This window comes from Ambystoma mexicanum, chromosome 8, assembly GCF_040938575.1.
Source record: "Ambystoma mexicanum isolate Mex_15411 chromosome 8, UKY_AmexF1_1, whole genome shotgun sequence".
Taxonomy (NCBI): domain Eukaryota; kingdom Metazoa; phylum Chordata; class Amphibia; order Caudata; family Ambystomatidae; genus Ambystoma; species Ambystoma mexicanum.
In genome coordinates, this window is record NC_090929.1 from 508,640,867 (window position 1) to 508,665,403 (window position 24,537).

The 24,537-nt window shown below is 46.6% G+C and overlaps 1 protein-coding gene across 3 annotated transcripts in view; it reads left to right on the forward strand.

Annotated features, from left to right (window-relative positions):
- The window catches only part of PRKCZ (protein kinase C zeta), a 1,951,357-nt gene that overhangs the window by 1,778,412 nt on the left and 148,408 nt on the right, over positions 1-24,537 (forward strand). For all 3 annotated transcript variants that reach the window (XM_069610174.1, XM_069610176.1, XM_069610175.1), the window contains one exon: positions 22,209-22,298. In XM_069610174.1, coding sequence (XP_069466275.1) covers positions 22,209-22,298 — 90 coding nt within the window. The remainder of the gene's footprint in view (positions 1-22,208; positions 22,299-24,537) is intronic.

Below are 24,537 nucleotides of genomic sequence, written 5' to 3' on the forward strand. Positions count from 1 at the left end.
TCAGCTCCGATAGTCTTCCCGAGGCTCATGAATGCAGTGGCAGCTCTCCTCAGGTCGGAAGATCTGCATGTCTATCCGTACCTCAGCAACTGGTTAGTCGGGGCCTTGTCTCCGGAGCAGGTTTGAGCCTCTCCACCCTAGTCGACCTGGGGTTTTCAATGAACTACCTGAAATCAAAGCTCATCCCTGCACAGCCGCTAGTGTTTCTGGGCCTGTTATCGGACACACAGCAGCAGAGGGTATTCCCAAAGGGGGATGAGGTTACAGCGATTCGGACTGCCGTCGCCCATTTCCACAGCAGGTCAATCACCATGGCCTGGTGGTATAAACACCTTCTGGGCTTACTGGCAGCCCCGTACACCCTGCTCCGCATGAGGAGGCTTCAGTTGCATTTTGCAGATTCCTGGGAACAGGATTCGGGCCATCAGGGGTCCCAGGTCTCATCCCGCAACATCTGGACCACAATCCCAAATGATGGCAGCAGGAGGAAAATATCTTGATGGGCAGACCGTTCTGTCCACCCCCCATAGAGTATACCATTACCACAGACTCCTCCTTCCATGGGTGGGGAGCCACTCTGGTAACGCACTCGGTGCATGGGCTCTGGACCCAGACCGACCAGCAGAATCACATCAACTGGCTGGAATTTACGGCAATCTGGTTGGCCCTCAAGTCCTTTCTCCCAACCATCAGCGGCAGATCTGTGTACTATATCAACAAACAGGGAGGCACCAGATCCCGGCAGCTGTGCCCGTTGATCCTGGAAATCTGGGAATGGTCTTATCATCCAGGAGGAATGAATCGCCGCGGTCCACCTTCCGGGATAATCCAACCATGGAATCAGACACACTCAGTCGCATGGCCATCGACACTTATGAATGGCAGCTGAATGGGAGTGTACTCCAGGAAGTGTTCAGCAGATGGGGCCACCCTACCACAGACCTATTTACGACAGTAAACATCTGGACGTGTCAGCAGTTCGCGTCCTGGGGAGGAAGGGGATGCAACTCCCTAGGGCATGCACTCCAGATACCATGGGACGGGATGTGGACATATGCATTCCCACCCACACCGCTGGTGCACAATGTGGTGAGCAAGATCAGGAACTCCAGGAACTTGAAGATAATCCTCATTGCACCTTGCTGGCTGGCACAACCCTGGTTCTCGGCCCTGCAGCAACTGTCAACTAAGCCGGAGATGGTGCTTCCCCGGGGGAAGGCCTGCTACTAGCGCAGCAGGGAGTTACAGTGCTACACCCCTCCCCCGAAAGCCTTGTCCTAGCAGCCTGGTTCCTGAGCAGCTAACGCTTCAGCACCTTCAGTTTTCTAGCGACAATCTGGAGATCATTCAAAGTGACAGAAGTCAGGCTACACGCAAGCAGTACAAAAGCAAATGGACGAGATTCCGTTTTTAGGCTAAGGAAAATGGGGTGAGTCCACTGACATGCACGCTGGACCAAGTCTTATCATTCTCAGCCTATCTCGCCAGGTCGAGTGTCAAGGTGGATACCTGCCAGATATACCTGGCCGCTATTGCTGCAAACAGGAACTCCGCCTCTCTGATCCTGTCTTCGACCAATCCCATAGTTAAAAAAACACATGCTGTATCCCCCGGTCAAACGCCTGCATCCCATTAAGGACCTCAATGGGGTGCTAAGTGATAAAGCCCACAAACCATTCAAACCCATGGCCACAGCGGACATCAAGATGGTCACTCTGAAGACAGCCCTTCTGGTTGGCCTTACGTCAGCTCGCAGAGTGAGTGAGATCCAGGCGTTGGTCGCCTCAGAGCCATACACTAGATTTCACAAAGACAAGGATGTGCTTCGCACGCACCCCAAGTTCCTTCCAAAAGTGGTGTCATGGTGTCATCCTTTCACATCAACGAGGAGATTGTGCACCCCCCATTTTCTCCCCGGACCCCAAGGAAGACACAGAGAAAACACTCCACTGTCTGGATGTCAGGAGAGCGTTCAAATTCTATCTGGACAGAACGAAAGGCATCCGCAAAACGGACGCACTGTTTGTAACATTTGAAGGCTCCAGGCCTGGGCAGCAAGCCTCTGAGGCATCCATAGATCGATCAATGACAGCAGCAATCCATGAGGCATACAAGGTGCAACATAAGATCCGCCGCAGGGCATGCATACATATGCGGTATGAGCTAAGGTGGCCGCAGTCGTGTTCCAGCGCCACGTTCCCTTGCAGGTGATCAGGGTGGCAACATGGGCCACCCCTTTGGCCTTTTGCAAACACTACTGCTTGGATACCAGTGCCAAGGCAGATGCAGCATTAGGTCAAGCAGTGCTGCGTAATTTATTTGCCAATAGGGTTAGGCTCTCCTCCCAAGGGCATTGCGTCAGTTGTAATAGCCCATACGGGATGGAGGAAAGGGGACGGGACATAAGAGTAATTAAGTGTTCCTCACCGGAGTGACTTTCATACTCCTAGTCCATAGTCCCCTTTCCTCCATATGTCCCACCATCCATCCCCCTATAATTAGAACACTGAGGTTGTTAATGTGTAATACAGCCAACGCGTCAAAAGGGGACTGAGGTGTGGCGCTGGTGGGCCGGGTTAAGGGAGCCCACGCTCCCGGTGCAGTGCCCCCGCGTGCCAGTACATTTAAAGGGGAAATGTCTTTTTCTGGTGGAAAAGAGGTTCTGTTCCCATCCATCACGAGGGATGCCCCTACAGGATGGAGGAAAGGGGACTATGGGTTAGGAGTACGTTCATCACTCTAGTGAGTAACATTTAATATATTCCTTGAAGTAGCATCCTTGATCCCAGGCCAATAGACTCCTCTTTATTCTTCAGACAAAGCTGTTTTTCCAGTGTTTCTTGACTCTGCAGTCCTGGTCCGTCTCCAAGGTAGCTTTATTGGTTTTAATACAAGTTCAACGTCCATCTTTTCATCATGGCTGCCCTAACCACGTTATGTTTTCCTCTGCAGCAAGCTTCTGTATGTTTTGTCTACCTTGCGTTTCTGCGTATATACACTTATTAGCCAGCAGGTTACTTTATCTTCTTTTCATATATGATTTCTTTGTATTGGATTACATTTTTCTTTTGGTAGTTCAGTTACATCTGTGTTAAGTCTATTTATATTGTTTCAGTGCGTATCAGTATCTTTCCTTCATGAAGTCACTCTGCCCTCATCAGATTTCACTTATAGCTCTATGATGTTCAATGGTCTGTGCCAACATCCTTCCACCCTTTCAGTGCGAGGGTACATTTGTTACGGTTGTCAGAGTGCACATCGTCTCTCATACACGCAATGTGGTATTGGGATGATACCTGGTGTCACACATAGCGCTCTTCTCCTGCTATTCCAGTATGATGGAGGTGAGGGGCGGGAGTAAGTATAACATGTCCACCTGCTCCTCTACAAGGTCATTTTCGATCCTTGGCCCCCACATTATGGAACTCCCTCGCACTTCAGCTCCGGGAGATCAGACCTTCTAAGATTTTGCAAAGCTCTTCAAACATTTTTATTCTGAGCCGTGCATGGTTCTTGTTCAAGGTATTTTGCTCATCAGCCATACGGTTGCTCCATCTGCTTTAGTGCATAGATGGGCCACAGGCCTTTGATTGCGCTTTATAAATGTTGTTACATTACAAAAGAGCCAGGCAAAAGGCACTGTACAATTGTACACCATCCTTTTGCCCTGCACTAATGCACTCCACAGTGCAAAGTGAGTAAACGCTTCTTGGTATGCTGCATGCCAAGCAGCATTTACTTTTGATTGTGTGTGTTGCTTGCCATGCTCGCATGCCGGGTAGCGTTTAATTTTAATTGTAAACACTGCATTTAACTCTGCCCGACATGCGAGCATATCGGGCAGGGTTTAATTGTAAACTGGAAACATTGATCCTTTTGGGGTCCGCCTACTTTATGCATAAATGCTGGCGCAAATGCAGGGGCATTTGTATGGCAGAGAGGAAGAAAGGCGTCGGAATCGCAAGTTGCTTGCCGCCCCTCCCCTCTGCCATACAAATGAATGAAAATGAGGCATGACGTAAGAAACGTGCGTAAAAGGCTTACGCATTGCTTTTATGCATGTTTTTTTACATTACACCCTCCATGAACATTGGCCCCTTTTTATCTCGAACGAGGGACATGATGGTTATGCTGGCACAAGTGCCGAGATGGTTAATTCTCTGCATCTCTGAATGCTATGGTCTGTGTAATGAATCAGTAATGATTCCCCCCAACACTTCGACGTGGGATCTTCCTCATCAGGCCAGGGGAAGGCAGATGCTTCCTGATCCCAACCCTGGTAGTGGTGTTCTGTGGGAGGATCACAATGGGGAGGAAACAGGTCAGGAGGAGGGGGGGAACTCCTGTGTTTAACTTTCCCTGAAACCCTAATCTTTTGATGGCTTATTGCACAGTAGAAAGAGTTAGAATAACTAACTTTGTTGCCAGTCCCATAATTCCCTCAGCACTGGGACGAGGAAGAGGGATGCAGAGGAACACTGCTGTGGCAGCAATCTCCCAATTAGTGTAAATGACCTACACCTGGAGGGGACTGAGAGGCTTAAAAAGCCCCCTCAATTGCAGGCATTAGAGAGAGAAGCAGAGCAGTGGATGAAGCAGCAGCAGCACGGGCCATGGTTGCAGCTGAGAGGCAAGTCTGTGGCAAGAGAAGATACTGGGACCACTGAAATTCCAGAAGCTGTGGCGGGTCCTGAGAGAGTCTTTGCCTTTGACTCTCCTTGTTGTAGTGGTCGCGCAGCAGGAAGCGTGAGGAAGAGACCCTTGCCCAATAAGATTTTGTTGTGCAGAGTTAGCGCAGCGGTAAATAGCTGTAGCGAGGGAAGTGTTCCCTCCTTGGAGGTTCCAGGTGGCTGGCTTGCATCACACCCTCCCTGGAGCAGAGGAGACTCCATTCCTCAGTGACTTGAGCAGAGGAGGACCAGAGGAGGCTGTCCACCCAACCGCGAGGAGCCACAAGTACCGAAGGCCTGCGAACACTGAGCGAAGTGTAATCAAGTGACTTGCCTGGTGAGTTCACAGCTTGCAAGTGACTTTGGAGCACTCCAACGCTGTGTGCATGTTCACGGCATGCTGCTTCACTCACGAGTGAGTGAAAGCAGAAGTAGTAGTCATTTTGAATAACACCTCTCCCTTCCTGGTTCCTGACATCCTAGGAGGTGCGCGAGCGCCCCCTACCCACTTTTGGGCCTGCAGCACCCCTTACTCACTGAGCAGTGGACCATGCAAGGCTGGGGATGCAAAGCGCTCGTTTCCTTCAATGGCTCATTGTGCATGCCTTGGGGTATTGTAAGCCATGGAAATCATGTTTCCCTAACAAGAATACAGCACAGGAGCACATCCCCAATTGCTTGCCCATTATACACAGGCTGCCCTCACCTATCTGTAATAAATATGTTGGCATATGAGCCTGAAGCAGCTTAAGTGAGAAAACCATCACTTTTTTTACCTTTGTTATTTGCAGGCTAAAAAATACAATTTGCTAGTGTTTTAACTCAAACTCTGTAGCACAAACATCTACGTTTAGTGTGATTGCTAAATGGTGGGTACCTCTCCGCATCAAAAGCAGAAACTACAAAGAGCATGGGGATACCACCTTCAAAGAAGACACGCAGAGTCTCAAAAAAGTTGAAGGCAGAGAAGAATTGTGGGATAAAAGGGGGAAGAGTGGTCTGCACCTGACCCAGGTTCCCTGCCCTACAGATAGGCTCTCCTTCGGTAGCACACCATCCCATCCACTCATCCATTGCAAACAACCAATTATGACAGTTTCTGAAATCCCTCTTTTCGAAATCTGGGAGCATCAAATTGATACAGATTTTGAATTGGAAATTGGGAGTCTCTTTTTTAAAAAAAATTTGATTTCATTGGTTTTGAACAATACAATTCACAGTATATAGTATGTAATTACAAGCTCATGGTTACATTACGAGAGCAGAGTTTTTAGCTGTGTCATACTTGCTTACATCCTTATACGTGCTACCATTCCGGAGCTGTAACAATTAACATAACTTTCCCCCCGCCTGCCCTCCTCCCCCCCTATTGGTCGAGCAAACATCCTGTGAGTTTTTTGTGTGTGTGGGAAAATAGTCATAGTTCTACTGTTATGGGGATTCCTCAGTTGGCAGGTCTTGATTGTCTCGCTGTTTCGACCTTTTGTTCCTTCTAAGTATACTAAGTCTCTGTGGGTTCTTCGGGTTGGGACTTTGAGCTGTTTGAGAGGTGTTTATTTGTAAAGTCCATCCATAGGACCTCGCATTGCGATGCTTTATTGTGCAAAGAAGCTGTGATCATTTCCATTGTGCAGATGTTGGCTGATACGTTAATCCATTCTTTTTTACTCGGGACCATTGTGGATTCCCACTTTATTACCAGTAAGGCACGAGCCGCTAACATTAATTGGGGGTCAGACCTCTAATTCTGATCCATTCACCTTCATTTTTCTCCAGTCCGAATAGAATCGGGAGAGGGTCGGCAACCCTTTATATACCATCTAGTTCCTTGATCCAACCCAGGACCTCATCCCAGTATACCTTTATGTGCGGGCAGCCCCACCACATGTGCCAGTAGTCAGCTACCTCCCCACATTCCCGCCAGCATCTTGGACTCGCTGTTTGAAACATTTTGGAGAGCCTGAGTGGATTGTATTGCCACCTGTGTAGAAGCTTAATGGCATGTAGTTTATATTGGCTTGATATGGATGTCTTGGATGCTACTTTATGCATTGTTTCCCACTGTTCCGGGCTTATCTCATCTCCCATGTCTTTTTCCCATCTACCCCTCAGGAGTCCTGTGGACCCATCTCATGCTTCAATTAGTTCTTTGTACATTGCTGTTTAGGCCCTTCATTTCCGTCCTGGAATCTAGAAGTTTCTCAAAGGGGGTGAGGTCTCTGTTCAATTTGTCCTTCCATTCAGCTTTCGTTAGGACCCCTTTTATCTGTATGTATTGAAAGGTGGACAATGGGCCTATACCTAGGCCATCAATCAGTTCCGGGAGTGGGATGAAATAGTCTTTCTCCTGCAATTGCCCCACCCTTTCCAGTCCCGCCTCATACCAAGACTGGTACGTCAGGTATGTGGTTGTTTATGCCGGGGGACCATAAGTGACTGAGCGGGGATGGCCAAGTGGTTATCTTACCTGTTCGCCATATGCTCCATATGGTGCTTAGTATCGGATGGCCTTTGAATCTGCGTTGGAGCTTTTTTTTGCGGTGCCCACAGCCACTCTGATATCGTGGCCGGTGATAAGTAATAGTTGTCCATGTGGATCCATTGGGTTTTTTTTGTGATCACGCAGGTGAGGAATTAAGATCCGTAATTGGGTGGCTTCATAATATCTTTTCAGGTCAGGGAGCCCTACTCCACCTTTATCTTTGGGAAGTGTCAGAGTGGTATATGAAATTTGAGCTTTCTTTCCCTGCCAAAGGAACCTCATCATAATTTTTTGGGCCTCAAGAAAGAACCCCTTTGGTATCTCAACAGGTAACATTTGAAAGGGGTACAGGAACAGGGGGAGGCATACCATTTTAATAGCATTAATTCGTCCTAGCCAGGAGATCATAAGCTTGTTCCACCTATTCAGGTCAGCAGTAAATCGTTGGAGGAGGGGAGGGAAATTAGCCTCATATAGGTCAGCCAGGGTTTTGGTGATCTGTATACCTAAGTATTTCAATGTGGAGTGTTCAATCTTGAGGCCGAGAGGGAGGAATTTATTTTTGTTTTCTTGTTTCGATCCCTGTAAGGGGAATAGAATAGATTTATTCCTGTTCACCTTAAACCCAGAAAGTCGACCGTATTCCTCTAGTAGGCTGAGAGCACGAGGGATGGATACGGAAGGATTAGTTATGTGTAGCAGTATATCATCTGCGTAGAGTGCCACCTTATATTCTGTTGCGCCCAGTCGTATTCCTTCTACCATGGGGTCGGTTCTCATTTTTTGGGCCAGGGGTTCTAGAGAAAGTGCAAAGAGGATTGCGGAGAGGGGGCAGCCCTGCCAGGTTCCACGTCCTAGCTCGAATCATCTTGAGTATTTTCCATTTACAAATATTGACGCTTTGCGGGATGTGTATACCGCCGGTATTCCTTTCCTAAACCAAGGCCCTATTGCTACCTTTCGTAGGACCGCCCTCAAGAATTCCCATTCTACTCTGTCAAAAGCTTTCTCTGCGTCTATCGATAGAAGGGAAGGGTCATCGGGTAGAGTCTGAGAGTGTGGACAAGGTGGAGTGTTTTGCGCATAGTGGCCGCCCCCTGCCTTCCCAGTATGAACCCCACTTGGTCTGAGTGTATTATGAGATGGGGTATTAGTGTCTCTAATCTGGCAGCTAAGACTCTAGTGTAAATTTTAGCATCACGGTTGAGTAGGAATATGGGGCGATATGATCCGCAGTATTTGTGGTCTCTCCCTTCTTTAGGTATCATTGTAATCAGTGCTCTTGTGTAGGAGTCTGGGGCTTCTCCAGTCACTAGGATCTTGTTAAATAGTTCTGTCATAAATGGTGTTAGTTGCGCATTGAATGTTTTGTAAAAGCCGGCGGTATAGCCATCCTTGCCTATAGTTAGCCTCTTTATTGCATCTTGTACTACTTGTTCAGATATTGGGGAGTCTAGCAGCTCGGATTCTGAGGTTGATATTTTGGGCATGTTGATTGGGGACAGGTAAAGATCCGTGTCCATTTGATCGGGGTTCGTCTCAGAGGTATATAGGGTCTCAAAGAAGTTGACAAAACATTCTGGGATGGTGTGGGGAGTGTGAACCGTGGCGGGGTTGTCTTCGATTATTTCTTTTACTTTTCGCTCTGCTCTCTGTTCTCTAAGTCTATCAGCTAATAGTGCATCAGCCTTGTCCCCTTTTTCGTAAAATTTCTGTTTTAGGAGTCGAAGCTTGCGCACTATTTGGTCATGTTTCAACATTTGTAATTCCTCCCTTTTCCACGGTGCCTCGTTCATTTTATCTGGATCTACCCCTGGGTTCTTTCTTATGTCTCCTTCTAACTGACATATTTCAGTTCTGAGTCTGTGTTCGATTATCTGTCGCTCCCTTTTCTTATAGGACCCTTCTCGTATTAAGATACCCTCCAAGTGGCTTTCCCAGCTTCCCAGGTTATTTGCTTGGATACCTTGCCATTATTGTTCAGTTTGAAGTATTCATTGATTTCAGTCTCCATTCCCGTTTTAAAAACTGCGTCTTTCCAGAGACTCTCGTTACATCGTCATTTACCTCCCACGACAGGTAAGTCTTCCCATTTTATTTCTACCAGGACCATTTCGTGATCCGACCACGTTATCAGGATTATTTCTGAGTGCGTTGCGGTATCAAGAAGATCCTTTGTCAGGTATATATAGTCAATTCGGGTGAATGTGTTGTGTAGGCTAGAGTAGAAGGTTTAGCATCTATCGTTGGGATGCATGATTCTCCACACATCCTTCATTTCATACGTGTCCATCATTTCTACTAATTCACTATGATTGCCTCTATTTTGGTTTCTCGTATCGGGATTACCAGGTCTCCAATCTTTGGCCAGGTCTGCCCACTGGTTGAAATCACCTCCTAGGATGATGCGTCCTGAAGCTTCTAACATTATTTTAGGGATTGTTTTCTCAAGGAATCTAGCTTGTCCGGTTTTGGGTGAGTATATCACTGTAATCGTTACACTTACTTTTGCAACCTTTCCCACAATCAGTAGAGTGCGCCCCCCCCACATTGGACCATATCTTGTCCACCCCAAAGTCAATTCCATTCTTAATCAGGATTCCAACGCCTCCTTTCCTAAGTGGCCCTGAGCCCCAGAACTCCATTCCCACCTGTTTCCCAATGACGGGTCTTTCCTCCCCCTTGGCATATTTTGTCTCCTGTGGAAGGAGGATATCAATCCTGGATCTTCAGAACTCTCTAGCTACTAGTGACCGCTTGGTTGGCGAGTTCAGGCCTTTCACATTAAGTATTCCTACCCTAAGGGAGTCCCTTCCCTTTGGATCACCAGAAGAAGCCATCATCAGTTCCTGTTGGGTAATGATCTATGTTCCATGACCAGTAGATTGTTTGCTCATTGAGTCCACATTGTTTTGCGTATTTCTTACTATCACGGATGTTGCTGCAACCTTTTCCCATCGTCTGCCCCCCCTCCCTTCCCATTCCCCTCCCTTCCCAAGTTGGTGGCGTTCGATCGAACCCGGGTAATAATATTGGTCCTGCATCGAACCACCTGCGGGGACCATTTCCTCACGCCCCTTTACTTAATGTATCATCTCCATCTTGATTGAGCCCCCCTGTCCTCTCCCTTCCTGTTAGTGTCCTGACCATGTTGTAGTTCGGGATGTATTTCTTCAATCGGGGCACTTACTTGTATGTCGGAATAGTTGTCATCTTACCACGTGTGTGGATGGTCAGTTGTCTCCCTCTGGCGAGACGTTACCTCTTCGGTATTTCCTTGAGCCTTTTACTTGTTTTCTCCTGGGAACCTGTATGCGCCATCCTCGGTCTTCTCGTCTTGGTTCTTCCCGGTTGTCGTCTTCTGTACGTGGGCCAAGTAGGTCGGAAATGCATGCCTTGATTTCTTTTTTCGTACCTAGCCTCATTTTGTTGCCTCCACACTCAAAGGAGAGAGATAAGGGATAGCCCCACCTGTATCGTATATTTTTTTCCTTCAAATGCTTTGTGAGAGGTCCGCACATCCGCCAGAGTGCGAATGTCATAGACGATAGGTCTTGGTATATTGCGATCTGGGCTCCTCCCAGAGTGATCGTTCCGCTGCTTCTGGTTCTTTCAAGGACCCTGGTTTTGTCCTGGAAGTGGTGGAATCGGGAGAGTACTGATCTTGGTCCGCCCGGGGGGCGCCCAGCTCTGTGTATCCTCTCAGTTTTGGGTTCATCAATTGCATCATCAGCAACTAGAAGTTTGATGTCATGTAGGATTTTTCTCAGGTTGCTCTCTGTCTCCCCTTCTCGTTCCGGGATCCCGAAGATTCGTAGATTGTTCCGTCTTTCCCGGTTTTCAAGGTCGTCAAGCTTAAGCTTGAAGTATTCTTCCCGTTGTTCTAGCTCGGTCATCCTCTGGTCGAGCTGTGCCTCCAGAGTCTCTATGGAAGCTTGGTTATTCTCTACCCCTTCAAGTCTTTCTTCCATGCTGTCTAGGCGGTGTGTGATCTTGTCTATTTTATTGCCAATGTTGGCCCCCATATTCTTTTTTTCTCCTAATAGTGCAGCGATGTCTCCTTTTGGCAGCTGCCGATTCACTAGCCGTTGCGTCCGTTGTTGCCATGTTGAGGCAGTTAGTCTTGGTAGACAGGTAGGTGTAGGCAAATGGGGCTAGCTTCTGTTTTATACTCATGTGAGCTCGGTGGGTGACGTTGGTACTATGGGATGACTCCAAGATGTGTGTTCGAATTTGGCCCAGTATTATAGGTCTTGTAAGGGAAGTGTTGTCTCCCCACGTTCTGCTGGCTTGATCACTTGGTTCCGCTCCTCTTTGTGTACCGTGGATTCGAATTGGGAGGTGTTCCGTTATATGCTTCAGTGCCTGGGGGCGAGAACCGTACCTTGGTGTCTTTCCACTCTCCTTTCTTATGGTCGTGCCTCCTCTCACTGCTTTTCCCTTTTCGTACCCTTTATGTGGCAGGACCCATCGTCTTCTCTTCCACCTGTACTAGACACGGCTAGGTTGCGGGGTCATGTTGGGTGGGCCTCTCTGGGGGTAGTTTCAGATTTATTCCAGGACCTGATTATGGCTCAGGGTCTATGAGGGGACCTCTTCACTTATGGATGAGGCAGGATTGGAATGTCTGAGGCTGGTTGGACGCTTGACGTTCTGCTTTGCTGCGTGTTGCCTGGGCACCAAGGATTGATGCTGTTGTGGTGTAGGGGTGGGTACATTCGGCACCTGATGTGTCTGTTAATGACTGGTGGTTTTAACTATATTGTTCCACCCTGTATATGGCTGTGGCGGTCTTCCATGCACTTGGTTTAGAAGCAGCTGTTTCCACCATGACCCTTCATTTTTTATAAGGGCTTTGACTCCCTGATAGTGGGTTTAGGTATGCTATTCCTGATGATGGGCTTCCAGAGGACCGGCAGGGTCAGGCAGGTAGGTGTGGGGCAGATGGTAGTACGGGAGGATTATGCTCTCATTCAAAGTTCCCCACCTACTTTGAGACGTTCTGCCGCACAGGAGACAGCTCCATTTCCATTTGGGTTCACATTGCGGCGGGGCTGATGGACCTGCTTATTGAGTGGGGGGGCGGGACGGGTCTTCACAGTGCACTGTTACGTTTTGTGTTCGCAATAATGGGGCTGAGGGCGGTCGGGTTCCTCTTCACTTCTCACTTTCACTTTCCTCAGGCCCCGCAATGAAGGAGAGGCTGGGTACTGCAGCCACTGCAGCGCACTGCACACCACCCGTCACAGGCGCCGCAGGCCTCCCACATCCAACGCCGACCGTGGCTGGGATCGTTCGCCCCGCTCCCATCCGCAGACTGCGGTGCAGGCAGGCAGGCAGCCACACAGGGGTGCCGGGGGCTTCGTTTGGGGAACTGCCCTTGGAGTTTCCTGAGCAGGACGTTTCTTTCGGTGTCCAGCGTCACCAGTTTTGCTGGTGCTGGGGGCGGTCGGCTACTCTTCCTCCTAGCAGGCTGTCCGAATACCGCTGGGCAAATGGGCCAGGCGCCGGCAGGTGTGCCACCGCACGCCACGCACCACTGACCTCTGGGCTCGCTGCAGATTCCTCGCTCAGGAGAGCCGCACGTTCCCCTGCAAGTGGTATTTCTCAATGGGTTCCCCAGTCCTCACTGTTGCTGACCGGAGCGCGTCTTCGCCGGAGGGCCCACCATACCTCCACAGGACGCGTATGTCATTTTGGTTTCCTTTTGGCAAGTACGGTGGTCCGTATCTTCGGAGGGTCCTTTCTCAGCAAATTCTGTGCCATTTTCACTATGGATTTTCCCCACAGGGGGGGGCACCTTCCCACAGCGTTACACCACTTTTACCCAAGGGTGGGAGTGCCACTTGTGGGGGCTCCGTCCACTTTAGGGGTTGTGGTATCGGAGCTCAGGCACAGAGCATGCCTGTCTGTGCGCCCCCTGGTGGCCAATCCCGGGAGTCTCTTTAACCTTTATAAAGAATCTGGTCTGACCAACTCCTGCGACAACCATCCAAATTAAGGTCAAGCAAGGAAATCCTGGTGTGCCAACCATTAGTAAAATCACCTCTGTTTCAATCTCCCTTTCCCTGCTACAGATATTGATTCTGCAATTGAATAGGAGACTACCAATCCCTGGTGCCTTTGAAGAGCCGACTCCTGGAAGGAACCCTGAGCCGTCCTCCCCTTTAAAAAAACTTGAAAACTTCCCCTGTCACCCCCGCAGAATCTGGAGGTTGTCGTATTTGGGGAAGGCTTCTAACCCTGGCTTAGAACTCAGACTGAAAATCTGTCCAAAGTACTTGACCTACATTTTGATGTAGAGGATTATTCAGTAAAAAGATAGGGCCTGGAAGTCTATTAAAACTGACACTTATGCAGCTCTACAACATAGAAAACCTGAACAACTTTTTCAAGGAGTAACCGGAAAATCCCCAGCCTTCAAAAGGGGTACAGATCATGTTGTTTACAACCATATGATACCCAGGGATAGTTTATGGTGTACTAAGGATACAGAAAAGCTAAGGACTGCCAAATTCAACAAACCCACAATGATTACCCAAACAAAGGGTAATTCATCAAGCAACAAATGAGTCTTCTGGTCTGCTCGCCCCCTCCCCCATGGACGTATCTTGTAGGGGATTTGAGGGGAGGGGAGTGTGAGAAACCAGAAGGTGTCTCACCCACTAGTCCCCGGGGATCTGTCATCCAGGTGGTCAGGACACAGGCATCACTTTTGGATCCAGTTCCTGGGGTGTACCAGTACGGGAGGATCACCTGGGTGAGGGATCTTGTGAGAGTGGGACACCGGTCGGTGAGACGTGGTATCCCCTTCCCTGTAACACCTTTACCCCATCCTACCAGGTAGGATATTTAGGAACTCAAACCCTAGACAACACGAACACTTTCTCACAGACAGCCCGCTATGAGAGAAACAACCTGAGCCGTATACCTGACGTGTCCCAGTACAATGGTCAGGCAATTACTGACCATCACACACCTGACTTCCGTTAAGCTTCCCCACACGGATAAAAGGCAGAGCACACTTGGAGCGAGGCAAAGCATGCGAGGAAACAGTTCCAACATGGCAGTTTAATGAGAGAAGAAAGACGGCAAGACAGAAGGGGGTCGCAAGGAGGGACGTTCCCTTGACCTTTTCGACAAGGAACCTTTACTTTCATGAAACCTAGAGAATACGAAGAGTAAGACCAGGAAACCAAGCTGAAGAATCCTGCATTGTGTGTCTGAGGTGCCCGGGGCCCTCCCACGTCGATAATCAAGGCAGGTAGAATCACCAGCTGCCGTGGTTCTGTCCTTGACTCCAAGAACAAAGCAACAACACAGCGAAATCAACACAGCTGGTGAGTTGGGGAGAACCAATGCAAGGCTGGTCTGTGTTGAAACCAAGGTTGCAAGCGGCAACATTGTATGGCGAGCGCTGGAACAAACATTGTTTGAAAGGCGTGTGATAATCAACGCGAGTAAAGTTGAACTGCAGATGAGTGATTGAACTTTGAACCTAAGATACGATACCTTTGACTGAGTGGTCTGGCACCGCGTGTTTGCTCAATTGAAGGTCTCTGTAAGGTATCCAGCTGAGAGTTGACAAAAATGAGAGTGACAAAGGATTGTGAATCGAAGTGGTCCTGCGATGGGTCAAGCTAAATCCTGCGCACAATCAAATGTCTTCGATGTTGATACAGTAAACAAAGTTTATGGCAAAGTAGATAAAGTTGGTCCGAGCCCAGCAGAGGGAGATCAATTGAAGCTTTGGGTTAAAGCGAGTTTGTTTTAAAGTAGATAAATCGGTCTGAGCCCGGCGGAGGGGGATCCGAGGTGAATAGTAAATCACCTAAGAAAATTGTGTATATGTGAAATACAAAAGGAAAGGAACTTTGCTTGTTTGTTGCAACTGGCCCTCTGAAAGAAAAGACTTTGAATGGCAAAGAGACTTTAGCTCAGAAGGCCATGATGTTGAAGTTCTGAACTGCACCCTTGTGCTATAGAAGCCAGCGACTGTGCTAAGCTTGAGTGTGCCGCCTTGTCCCGTGCTGAAAACGTGGGGAAGGGGAAGCCTACAGCTTGAATATCCGGATATATGATTTCTTGAACACTTTTTTCTTTTGCATAACATTGTTTCCCCCACTATTTGTATTTAGAGGTAAAAATTGGCAATAGGTTTATTAGTATAGGCCCTTTTATTTTGTGCATTCCGGGGGCTAGGTAAAGGAGTGGTAGGCGGTGCGGTTGATGTGCAGTAGACAAGGTGAGAGATTAGGATGGGTAAGCAGAAAGGGAAAGGGAGGGGGGTGGATGGCTCTGGAGAAGCAGCCGTAAATTCTGAGTTGGGTTAGAATGTGTTTATAGCTAACCAAAACAGAGTTAGCACATCAGTAATGTTCCTTCGTCCTATGAGGGAGCAGCTCTGAGGTGAATGGATAGTCAATGGGTGGAAGGATCCCCGTTGGTGGAAGCTGGATTTGGGCAAACAGCGAGCTCTGGGTAGTCCTGACAAGAGAAGTGGTTCTGCCCTTAGGCCCTTTCCTCAAACTTATGCACCCAAGCAGGGAGTTACCCTTTACTGCTTTAGGTCCTTGGATTCAGATGCTCTTTCTGGATGCCCAGGGAAGACTCATTCCAGCCAAGATGCAGGCCAGGTCTGTGTTATAGGCACAGGGCACTACGTTTTGCAGGCAGGAACCTCAGATGGTGCTCAGGGTCCTCTCTGAATTCAGAATGTGGTATCATGGCCAGTAGATCGAGACATCTTGAGACAAATTCGAAGTTAAATATTCTTTTTATTTAGGTTATGGAATGGATTAGGGTTTAATGGGTTAATGGTTGGGGCTAGGAAAAGTACAGCAAGCACACAGGTATCCCACCTGTTATTTAACTTTCTTTAAAACTGTGGTCCTCAGGCGTCCTCTGTTAGTTCAAAACTGACCCTTAGTTCGTCAAATAGCCACTCAGAGTTGCTGGCCTTTTACAGTGTCCTGAATACTTATTTTTTGGCCTTTCTTGGCTGCTTCTGAAGCCATGTGGGCCACTTGTTGATCTTTCTGGACACTTCTACTAGATAGCCCGACCCAGTACCTTCGGTTTGTCTGACAGTGCTGATCTTGAGTAGCAGTATCTGACGCCTGACCACCTATCAGCTTGGGGCTTATGCAGTGATCAACTCTTCTAATTACTTCTCTTAAGCTTTCCACAGGACATAGATTTACCACCTTTGCACCCATTACGGAAAGCCTTGTTTGCCCTGTTTTTAAAAACCTATCCCTGTCCTTCCACCTAGGTCTTGCTTCTCTTAGTTCTACCTGCTGAGCTTTGTCTTCCTCCACTTCCTCTTGAGCTCTTACTCTCCCACTTGTTACTTTCCCTCTTTTCCCTCCTGTTCTTGAAGTTTTCCCTGCCCATAGAAGTTTTTCGTTAGCCTCCACCACTTTTTGGTTACCTTTCTTTCGTATGTCATCCTTCCTTTATCCCTTGTTCAGTCTCCTCCTTATGCCTCCTTTTTTTTTGTCTGCAGCTGTTTCACCATCTCTGCTTTTCTTGAAGTTCCACATTCTCTTCTTCCCTTCTCAGATGTATCTCCATCTCCTTTTTTTCTCTTCTTTCACTTCCTCCGCCGGCCCTCTCTCATTCTGCTCAGACCTATCCTTCCCCTACGCCCCTCTTTCTGCTCCATCCTCACACTTTGCCCTTCTCTGTACTTTTGAACATTTAGCGCCCAAACCATGCTAGTCTCTGGCAGCTGTCTATTACTTAAGTGTGGACGTGTGGATTGGCTTGGCCTGCCTGCCATTTAACCATGTGAATTACATTCTGTGGTGGGCTATGGCTGTGCACGCCAAGGCCATAAAAATGGTGCTTGTCATTTTGGAGTCAGGCAGCGTACCCTCAATGCTTGCCTGATACCAGGATGGTGCCACAGTGGTACGAAGTCTCCAATCCTCTCTTGGTATGATCTGCTAACTTCTTCACTGACTCCCATGAATGTTAACCCGTAGCTCGTTGAGTCCTCTGACTTCAGCAGGCTCTTCAGTTCCCATTGGGTCTCCCACCCTGTTTGCACCTCATATCTTGTGAGCCTTGGTGTGTATCTCTTGAAAATCACGAGATCCATAACAATCCATAACAAACTAGACTAGGTAGGAGGTGGAGGCGATTTGAAATCCCCCTTATACCTCCTCCAGGACCAGCATCACAGGGCTGGTGAGGATCCCCTCCCAAACTCCATCCTCTTGTCTCTTCAGTGTTACCGCATCACATTGGATGATTTCACCTTGTACAGGCATATGGCCAGCCATCCTTTGGAATAACTAGACTGGTATCTTCTCACTTCCTGTGACAAAAGACCCTCCTCCCAGCTCCACTTATATAGTAGGCACATGTGTGAGACAACTCCCTGATCTAGTGCCTTCCAGAGTCCAGCAAGAAGCCCATTAGGATCTAGACTACTGTTAGTCTGTAGTCCTCCCAATACTCCTGCTATCTCCTCAGACATTTTTTCTCTTCCATGGGGTGTCTGCTGCTTCTCAGGTAATGTGGCGTAAAGAAAACCCCTGTGAAAGCTCAGAAATCTTGATTTGGGCTATCTCTTATTTCTGTTTGTAGGCCTCCGTAATAACTTTGAAACTATTCTGCTATCTCATTGTAATCCCTTGCGAGGATTCCAGCATCATCTCTGATTTCAGTTAGATATCTTAAACCCTCTTCCCATTTTACAAGGCAGGCCAACAGCTTCCCCAATTTGTTCATTTCCAGGGAAAGCCTGGAGTCCAAAATATCTGATTGCATTTGGGGATTTGCCTCTGGTTCCTCCCCACTTGTCAACGGAGCACCTACAGCCAGGGGTACACTGCCTTGTTCTTTCTTAGTGTGTATGTATCCATCTTCGATCGATGCCACTGGGGTTTCCTTGTCTCTCGCCATTTTTCACCCTGTGGGGAATGTGTGTGATAGATTCTCCTTCCTTCCCAATGAGGCAAGTTGCATTCTGAACCGCTCCTGCTTCCAAGAAAACCTAGCCCTGCCTTTTTGGAATTATTCCTCAGTCACCTGTGATACCACCACAGGGCAGGACTGAACAGCATTGTACAACACTGTTTCACCACTTTGTGCACCCTGGCAGGCTCAGGGACCTGACCCTGTCAACAGTGGTTCGGGGACCCCTCTCAACCTGGGGCATGAGGCCTACCACAGGGTTTTCCAGAGCCAGTCCTGCCCCGAAGCGGGGTGTGCATGCTGGTAGTGTTCCAGCCTCTGTGCCTTGCTGAGTATGTCAAGTACCACTGTCTCTTGCTCCATACCTGTTGCGCACAATGCTCCCCAGTGTTTTTTCATTTTCCATCGGACTAGGCATACCAGGATTCCTAGCCGTGGTGACCTGAACTGGCAGTCCAAAGGGGGAGAGGTGGCAGTAAGTGGAGCAGCTGAGAAACGTAGTGCAGATACCAGACGCTCTAGTTAATCCAGCTACAAAAATGCCTGTTTACAGCGGGCTGCCATTTCCAAAAGCCGGTGGACCTGTGCACGAAAAGGTGGTGTGGCTTAAGGACCATTATATCTTTTTGTGATTGTAACCTGGCCTCTGGGGAGAAAGAAACGAGTGATTATCCTGGAGATTCAGCGAAAGCAGGAGACAAGAAAGGATAAAAAGGGGCAGAGAGACCAGGTCAGTTTGGGTTGCTGAGGTGAGGCCATGGGAGGAGGAGGGACTAGGCGGAGGAAGTACAGTGCACAGGAGCGTGGAGGGAAATTCTAAAGAGCTTGTTTAAAGTGATTGATTGGTTGCTGAGAGAAAGTGGTACTTCGGTGTGAGAGTGCTTGTAAGGTGAGTGAATGAGACTAAGGTTAAGCATAAAAGGTGTGTTTAAGAGCGGTTTAGAAGGGTGGTAGAGTGAAAGCAAGGTGACTGTGGGTGGAGTGTAGAGTAGTGGAAGTGGAGTGTAGTGAGAGGAGGGGAGAGTAGTGGGAAGAGAGAGTAGTAGGTAATAAGATCTGAGGGTGGACGTAAGGAGTGAAATGAGAAAGAAACATCGCAGGGACAGAAGTGGGAGTGTTATGTAGAGACAGTGTGAGGTATTGAAGGGAGGAGAGTACAAGGAAGGGAAAGGAGACATAATCTCACGGTGAGGAGTACTAGGGCATGCGGGAAAAGGGAAGTGGAGCTGAGTAATTGGAAAGCACTTAACCTGCTCGTAAAAATCACTGTTATTTCTCTGGGGCACCTGGATCAGATCCATCTAGGAATTCCCAGAAGGAGTCTGATTGAGAAGGGGTTTACTTTTAGCCATCACAACCAGCAAGTCAGATTATAGACAGTAGGCGTTATCAATTTCTAGTGACATCCTTGCGTTTTAGGGACACCTGGGCTAGGGAGGGGGAAAAAGCCCATGGGAGACAAGAAAGAGGTGGCTGACTCTTGGCGAGTCCTTTGAAGAAATTCAAATAAAAACCTGTGATCGGTCTTTGAGAGTTTGTGTGTTCTTGAGGCCATCTGTGTCAGCACCTCCGAGGAAATATCACATGCCCAAGGCTAGACTGTTCTGCACACTTAGTTTTTATCAAGGTGCCTACAATCTTTTCCAGTGGATTAAAACCATTATTTTTAACAGTGTTCCAAAGCACCATATACACTTGACTTTAATTTGGCGTTTTTCTCTTCTGATAGTCAACACTAGGGGGTCATTGTTCTATACTTTATTTTCCAAACATCGCTGCACACACATCTTAAAAGTACATTGCCCACCCTTATGTCCTCAAAAATATAGTGTGCAGCTATTTGAAGAACTGTAGAATGTGATGCACAACCTAGTGGCATACTATAAATGTGATGTGCTCAAAGTCTGCTTACAAATGTGGCTAATTACAAGAAGCGATACCTACTTTAATTTGGTGCTACAGTGAAAAGTGAATGAAAGTAATTCATTAAAGTGTGCCGGTGCACCCTTACCTAACTGTGGAAATATCAGAGGTCTCCCTCCTATTTTGAGTACTTAGACACTAGCTTCTATTACACTGCTTTTAGCTTAATTATACTGCTGACCTTTCAAGGACCGGCCTCAATGTGCCGCTCCAATCCCCGTCTGTGTTCTGTGCCATTACTGTGTCACCTAGCCTCTTGTGATCTTGCTGAAAATAAATACAAAATCATGACACTGCTCTTGCATGGTCTTCAGAATTCTTTTAACTTGTACAGTTGTTGCCCCATACACTCTGACATAATAGGACTGTACTGTGAAAGTTCCAATTGCTGCATATGATGGCATGTTTGTTGCAAGATTATGCACATACGTGCATGCAAACACATGTGTGCACCTAACCTAGGTTTTAGTAGCTGACATCTAAAAATAGAAGGCCACTAAAGCCAATGATATGCAACTGTGTCCTTACTCTGTTCATTCCATAAACCCAACCACTGACAGGAAAGCTAGTGTGAACATTCACTGTCCAGCAAAGCCTTTTCTGTGTTAGTGCATGCACATGCTCTAAACAACAGTATTGCTTCAGGGAGACTCGACATCATTTCTAGCCAAGAGGAACACTCTCTGTATTCTTATTATTTGGATTTATGGAACGTGGCATTCACCACTGATGTTCCATCTTGGCACCATGATCAGGATGGGAATGATCGAGCTGACTAGTTCGAATTGTTGGAAGAGCCAGGTCTTCTGTAGATTTAAATGGTCAGGAATGGTCTTGATCTCAGTCTGGATGCAAGCACATCCATCGGTTTGCGATCTATTGATTATGGGGTTTTCTGGATGAGGAACAAGGGCTTCTGTATTGTTCATAATTAAAAAGTAGGAATAGTTGTTTTTGTTTGCAGTAGGTGTGGTGGGTGATGCATCAGATTTTAAATTGAATATGCATGGAGGCGAGTAGCCTGTGAAAGGAACATATAAAGTAGGAGAGATATATGGTCTTTTCTTTTGCGATGAAGCAGGAGATGAACTGAAGTGTGCTGCACTCTGATGCCTACAGATGAGGAAAGGTTTTCCCAGGCAGGCACTGTTTGCATAGTCCATTCTAGAGTTGATGAGGGTATTCATTGTAGTCAACAGTTTTTGGAAACATTAGGAAAGGAACTAACTGTTTCATTCCACTCATATTTGGTGAAATTAAAGTGGCCCACCTTCTGCAGCAATAGCTGCCAAAGTACAAATCTTCCAAATTCCATTAAGTTCAAAAAGGCAAACATTGGTATATTCCACTCTTAGCCATAGTACCAAACATTCTCCCTTGCCTTTTTGTTGCCTCCTATGATCTTAGGAACAGTGCTTGTCTGCACACATTCCGGGATACCCTGGAGGCTTGGGCTTGTATAGATGTTTTATCACCAACATGGGTATAACCTGATCCTATTCTCCTAGCCAGAGGAAGAGTGGAAATAGTATATCACGGACACTTGATGCACTGATGCACTCACCCTTTGAAATCACTACTTTCCAGTTCCTACTGCATTCCTTGCTATCAAACCTTTAAAGCTTGGTAACGTTCTATTATATTTTCTAAAAAGATTTCCAAATGGCTAATAGGGAATAGTTATATTGTTAAATTTTAAGTATCACAAGTTAATGCAGCATACATTTTAAAGGCAAGTTATAGAGCCACTGTTGCGTCCTCTCAGGGTGGAATTTCTATGGAACAGGTAAGCAGAGAGGCCGTTTGGTTAATTAGTTCTTTGCTTTTGCTCTTTCTCTTTTCACTCAATTTCAGGGGTGTTTTCGGTATGATTTCGCTTTTGCCTATTTGTTGTCAACCTTTTATGTGTTTGTATTTGATCAGGACTACAATAGACCCTTGAGTTGATGGTACAGTTTTTTATTGTAAGTGTTGCTCAAGTTTGATAAATGTAAAACAAATTGCGTGAAAGGAGAGACATTAAAGATAAGTTGGACAACATTTAATTCGAGTCACTTTTCCTTTTCCCTCGATAAAGAAAAGTCAACTAGAATTTGAGAAATACTGGATAATATGTATCAGCCTATTTTATATTCTGAGATCTTGTATTTTCTATTTTTTATCATTTGTGTTGTTGTTGTTTAAACAATCTATTTCTATGTTACTAGGATTCCAAAGAAAGACTTGGTTGTCAACCTCAGACTGGTTTCTTAGATATCAAGTCTCATACCTTCTTCCGCAGCATAGACTGGGATCTGGTAAGGAAAAAATATATACTTTATTACAATTATCTTGACTCCTCTTCTGATCTGTTGATTGGAAATCAGTTGTGCCATTGACGAGCTGAAATCAATCAATTTATGTAAAATAGTTATTTTTCAAGAGGTTTTTCGTGAACTAAGATGGGGTAATATCTTCTCCTATACCCCACCCTATAAATTGAAAGTATTATTCCCTTATAAAATATATGTACTTTCCTCTAATCTCTGAAAGATCACTGTCCCGTAGTGAGGGGTGGTGAAACATCACAGGGGGAATCTCTCATTGCCTGTCAAGGGGTTAAGGGTTCTGACAAGTTAGCCCTGGAGTGCGCTATTGATATGAACGGTGCAAACTCAGTAACTCCTAAAGAAGATACTGGCCCCCACAGTAGGGTATTGAGGAAACCGCCTCACCTAAATGCCCCTATAAAATCCAGAATTAAACCTCAAGAGTGCTGCAGAGTGTCTTACCCGAAGTCAATACCCGCTCCAATTGTGAGGCAACCACCATGTCCTGCAAAAAGGCCTAAGAGCGAAAGCCCCCGGAGTGCACAACCTTTACCGCAGGGGGAGCACATCCGAACGCTATGTTAAGGATGGGCCTGGACCCTGCATAGTTTCTCCATGGGGGTACCAACGTTAGCAGAGAGCAAGAAGGAACCAAGGTATGCCCTACTGAACAAATGTTTGCATTGGCTACGGACCGTGAAAGGATGTACTTTTGTATCAAGAGAATCTATGGTGGGATGCTCTAGAATTCGAAATCATGGTTTTAGCCCCTACAACTCAGTGAAACTGGCTCTCTGGGACTAGAGAGTTGCCAAAGGGGTTTTGGGAAGATCTGGCTGGGATGGTCGTTTCGACAAGGGCGGGATCTCAATCAGCCAGTATTCCCAGCAAGGTCCCAGTGGTCGTTTTGAAGTCACCAAAGTCACCCCATCCAACACACCCGCAACCCTTTTGATTTGGCGCATTTCCGAATGGGGCTGGTTTTCTGGCCATCTTTTTGTTTTGCCTCCTTTTATTTCTCTCACTCAAGACATGTTGGGATGTAATATGCTTTTGTTGATTTCATTTCTGTATTAGGATGCACTTATGCACCGAATAAAGTTTGATGCTAAAACAAGGAAAACTTTGTCATGTCACGGTTGAAGAACTAAGTTATCAAAAGCAAAGTACTGGAAAATATGTGGTCAGCATGCTCTTAAAATTTTGAAAATTAGATTTATTGTCATATGATTTTAGTACACACTATTCAGCAGACTTATTTCTGTTTGATTCATTGATTTAAGACATTTGTAGCAGGCGCCAAACCAATAAGGTCTACGGGCAGTGAAATGGAGGAGGAAAAGGACATTTTGTACGTGTTTTCTATATGCAGTGAGGGATTCAAGGTATTGAATATGGCCGCAGGAATTTTCCAGGAATTCGTGGCTTGCACTGTAAAACAATACCCTCCAATAGAGGAGCATTTAAACTGTTGAGGATATATTACTAATTGGTTGGAACTTCTCAAGGGGCATGAAGATGCTTAGCGACTCAGAAAACTGATTAAAGTTAATGGCGCCAGAATGTGAAGGCGTTTAAAGGTAAGACAAACCAATTTTAATTGGTTTCTATCTAAGACTTTAAGCCACTGCAATGACCGTCTTTTGAAATATGGTCCTTTTTTGGAGACCACAGATGAGCTTGACGGACGTGATCTGAACTCGCTGCCATTTATCAATAGAGCTTTAAGGAAGGCTGTCATAGAAATAATGTGCATACTGTGAGGGGTCAAAAATGCGAGGCGGACAACTTGGTAAAGGTTTTTCACAATTAGCCATTTTATTAACTAAAAAATATGTGATAAACGCCTTGCTATCCCTAACCCAAAGTGGATTTCCCTGCCGAGCAAAATAAAACTAAAGGAAAACACTAATAAATAGATTCTGTCCCTCACACTTATACATACATACATTACATTATGTCAATTCAGGTTTAACAGAAACAAGTTATACTCAACATGAACTTAAAACCTATGTATCTTTGTAGCCTGGGTCAGATCCCTTTCCCCAGGTTCAAAGCAGTATTTCCAATCAAAGTTCAAGCAATAAAGTTCCTTTTTATACAGCCAAGTTTTACTCATAAAGTTCTTCTTACTTCAAAAGTTATTTTCTTGGCATTTGACAATGTTCCCATAAAACGAAAGAAAAGTCTTTATCTTCAAACTGATAGTCACTTCTTCTTGGATAAC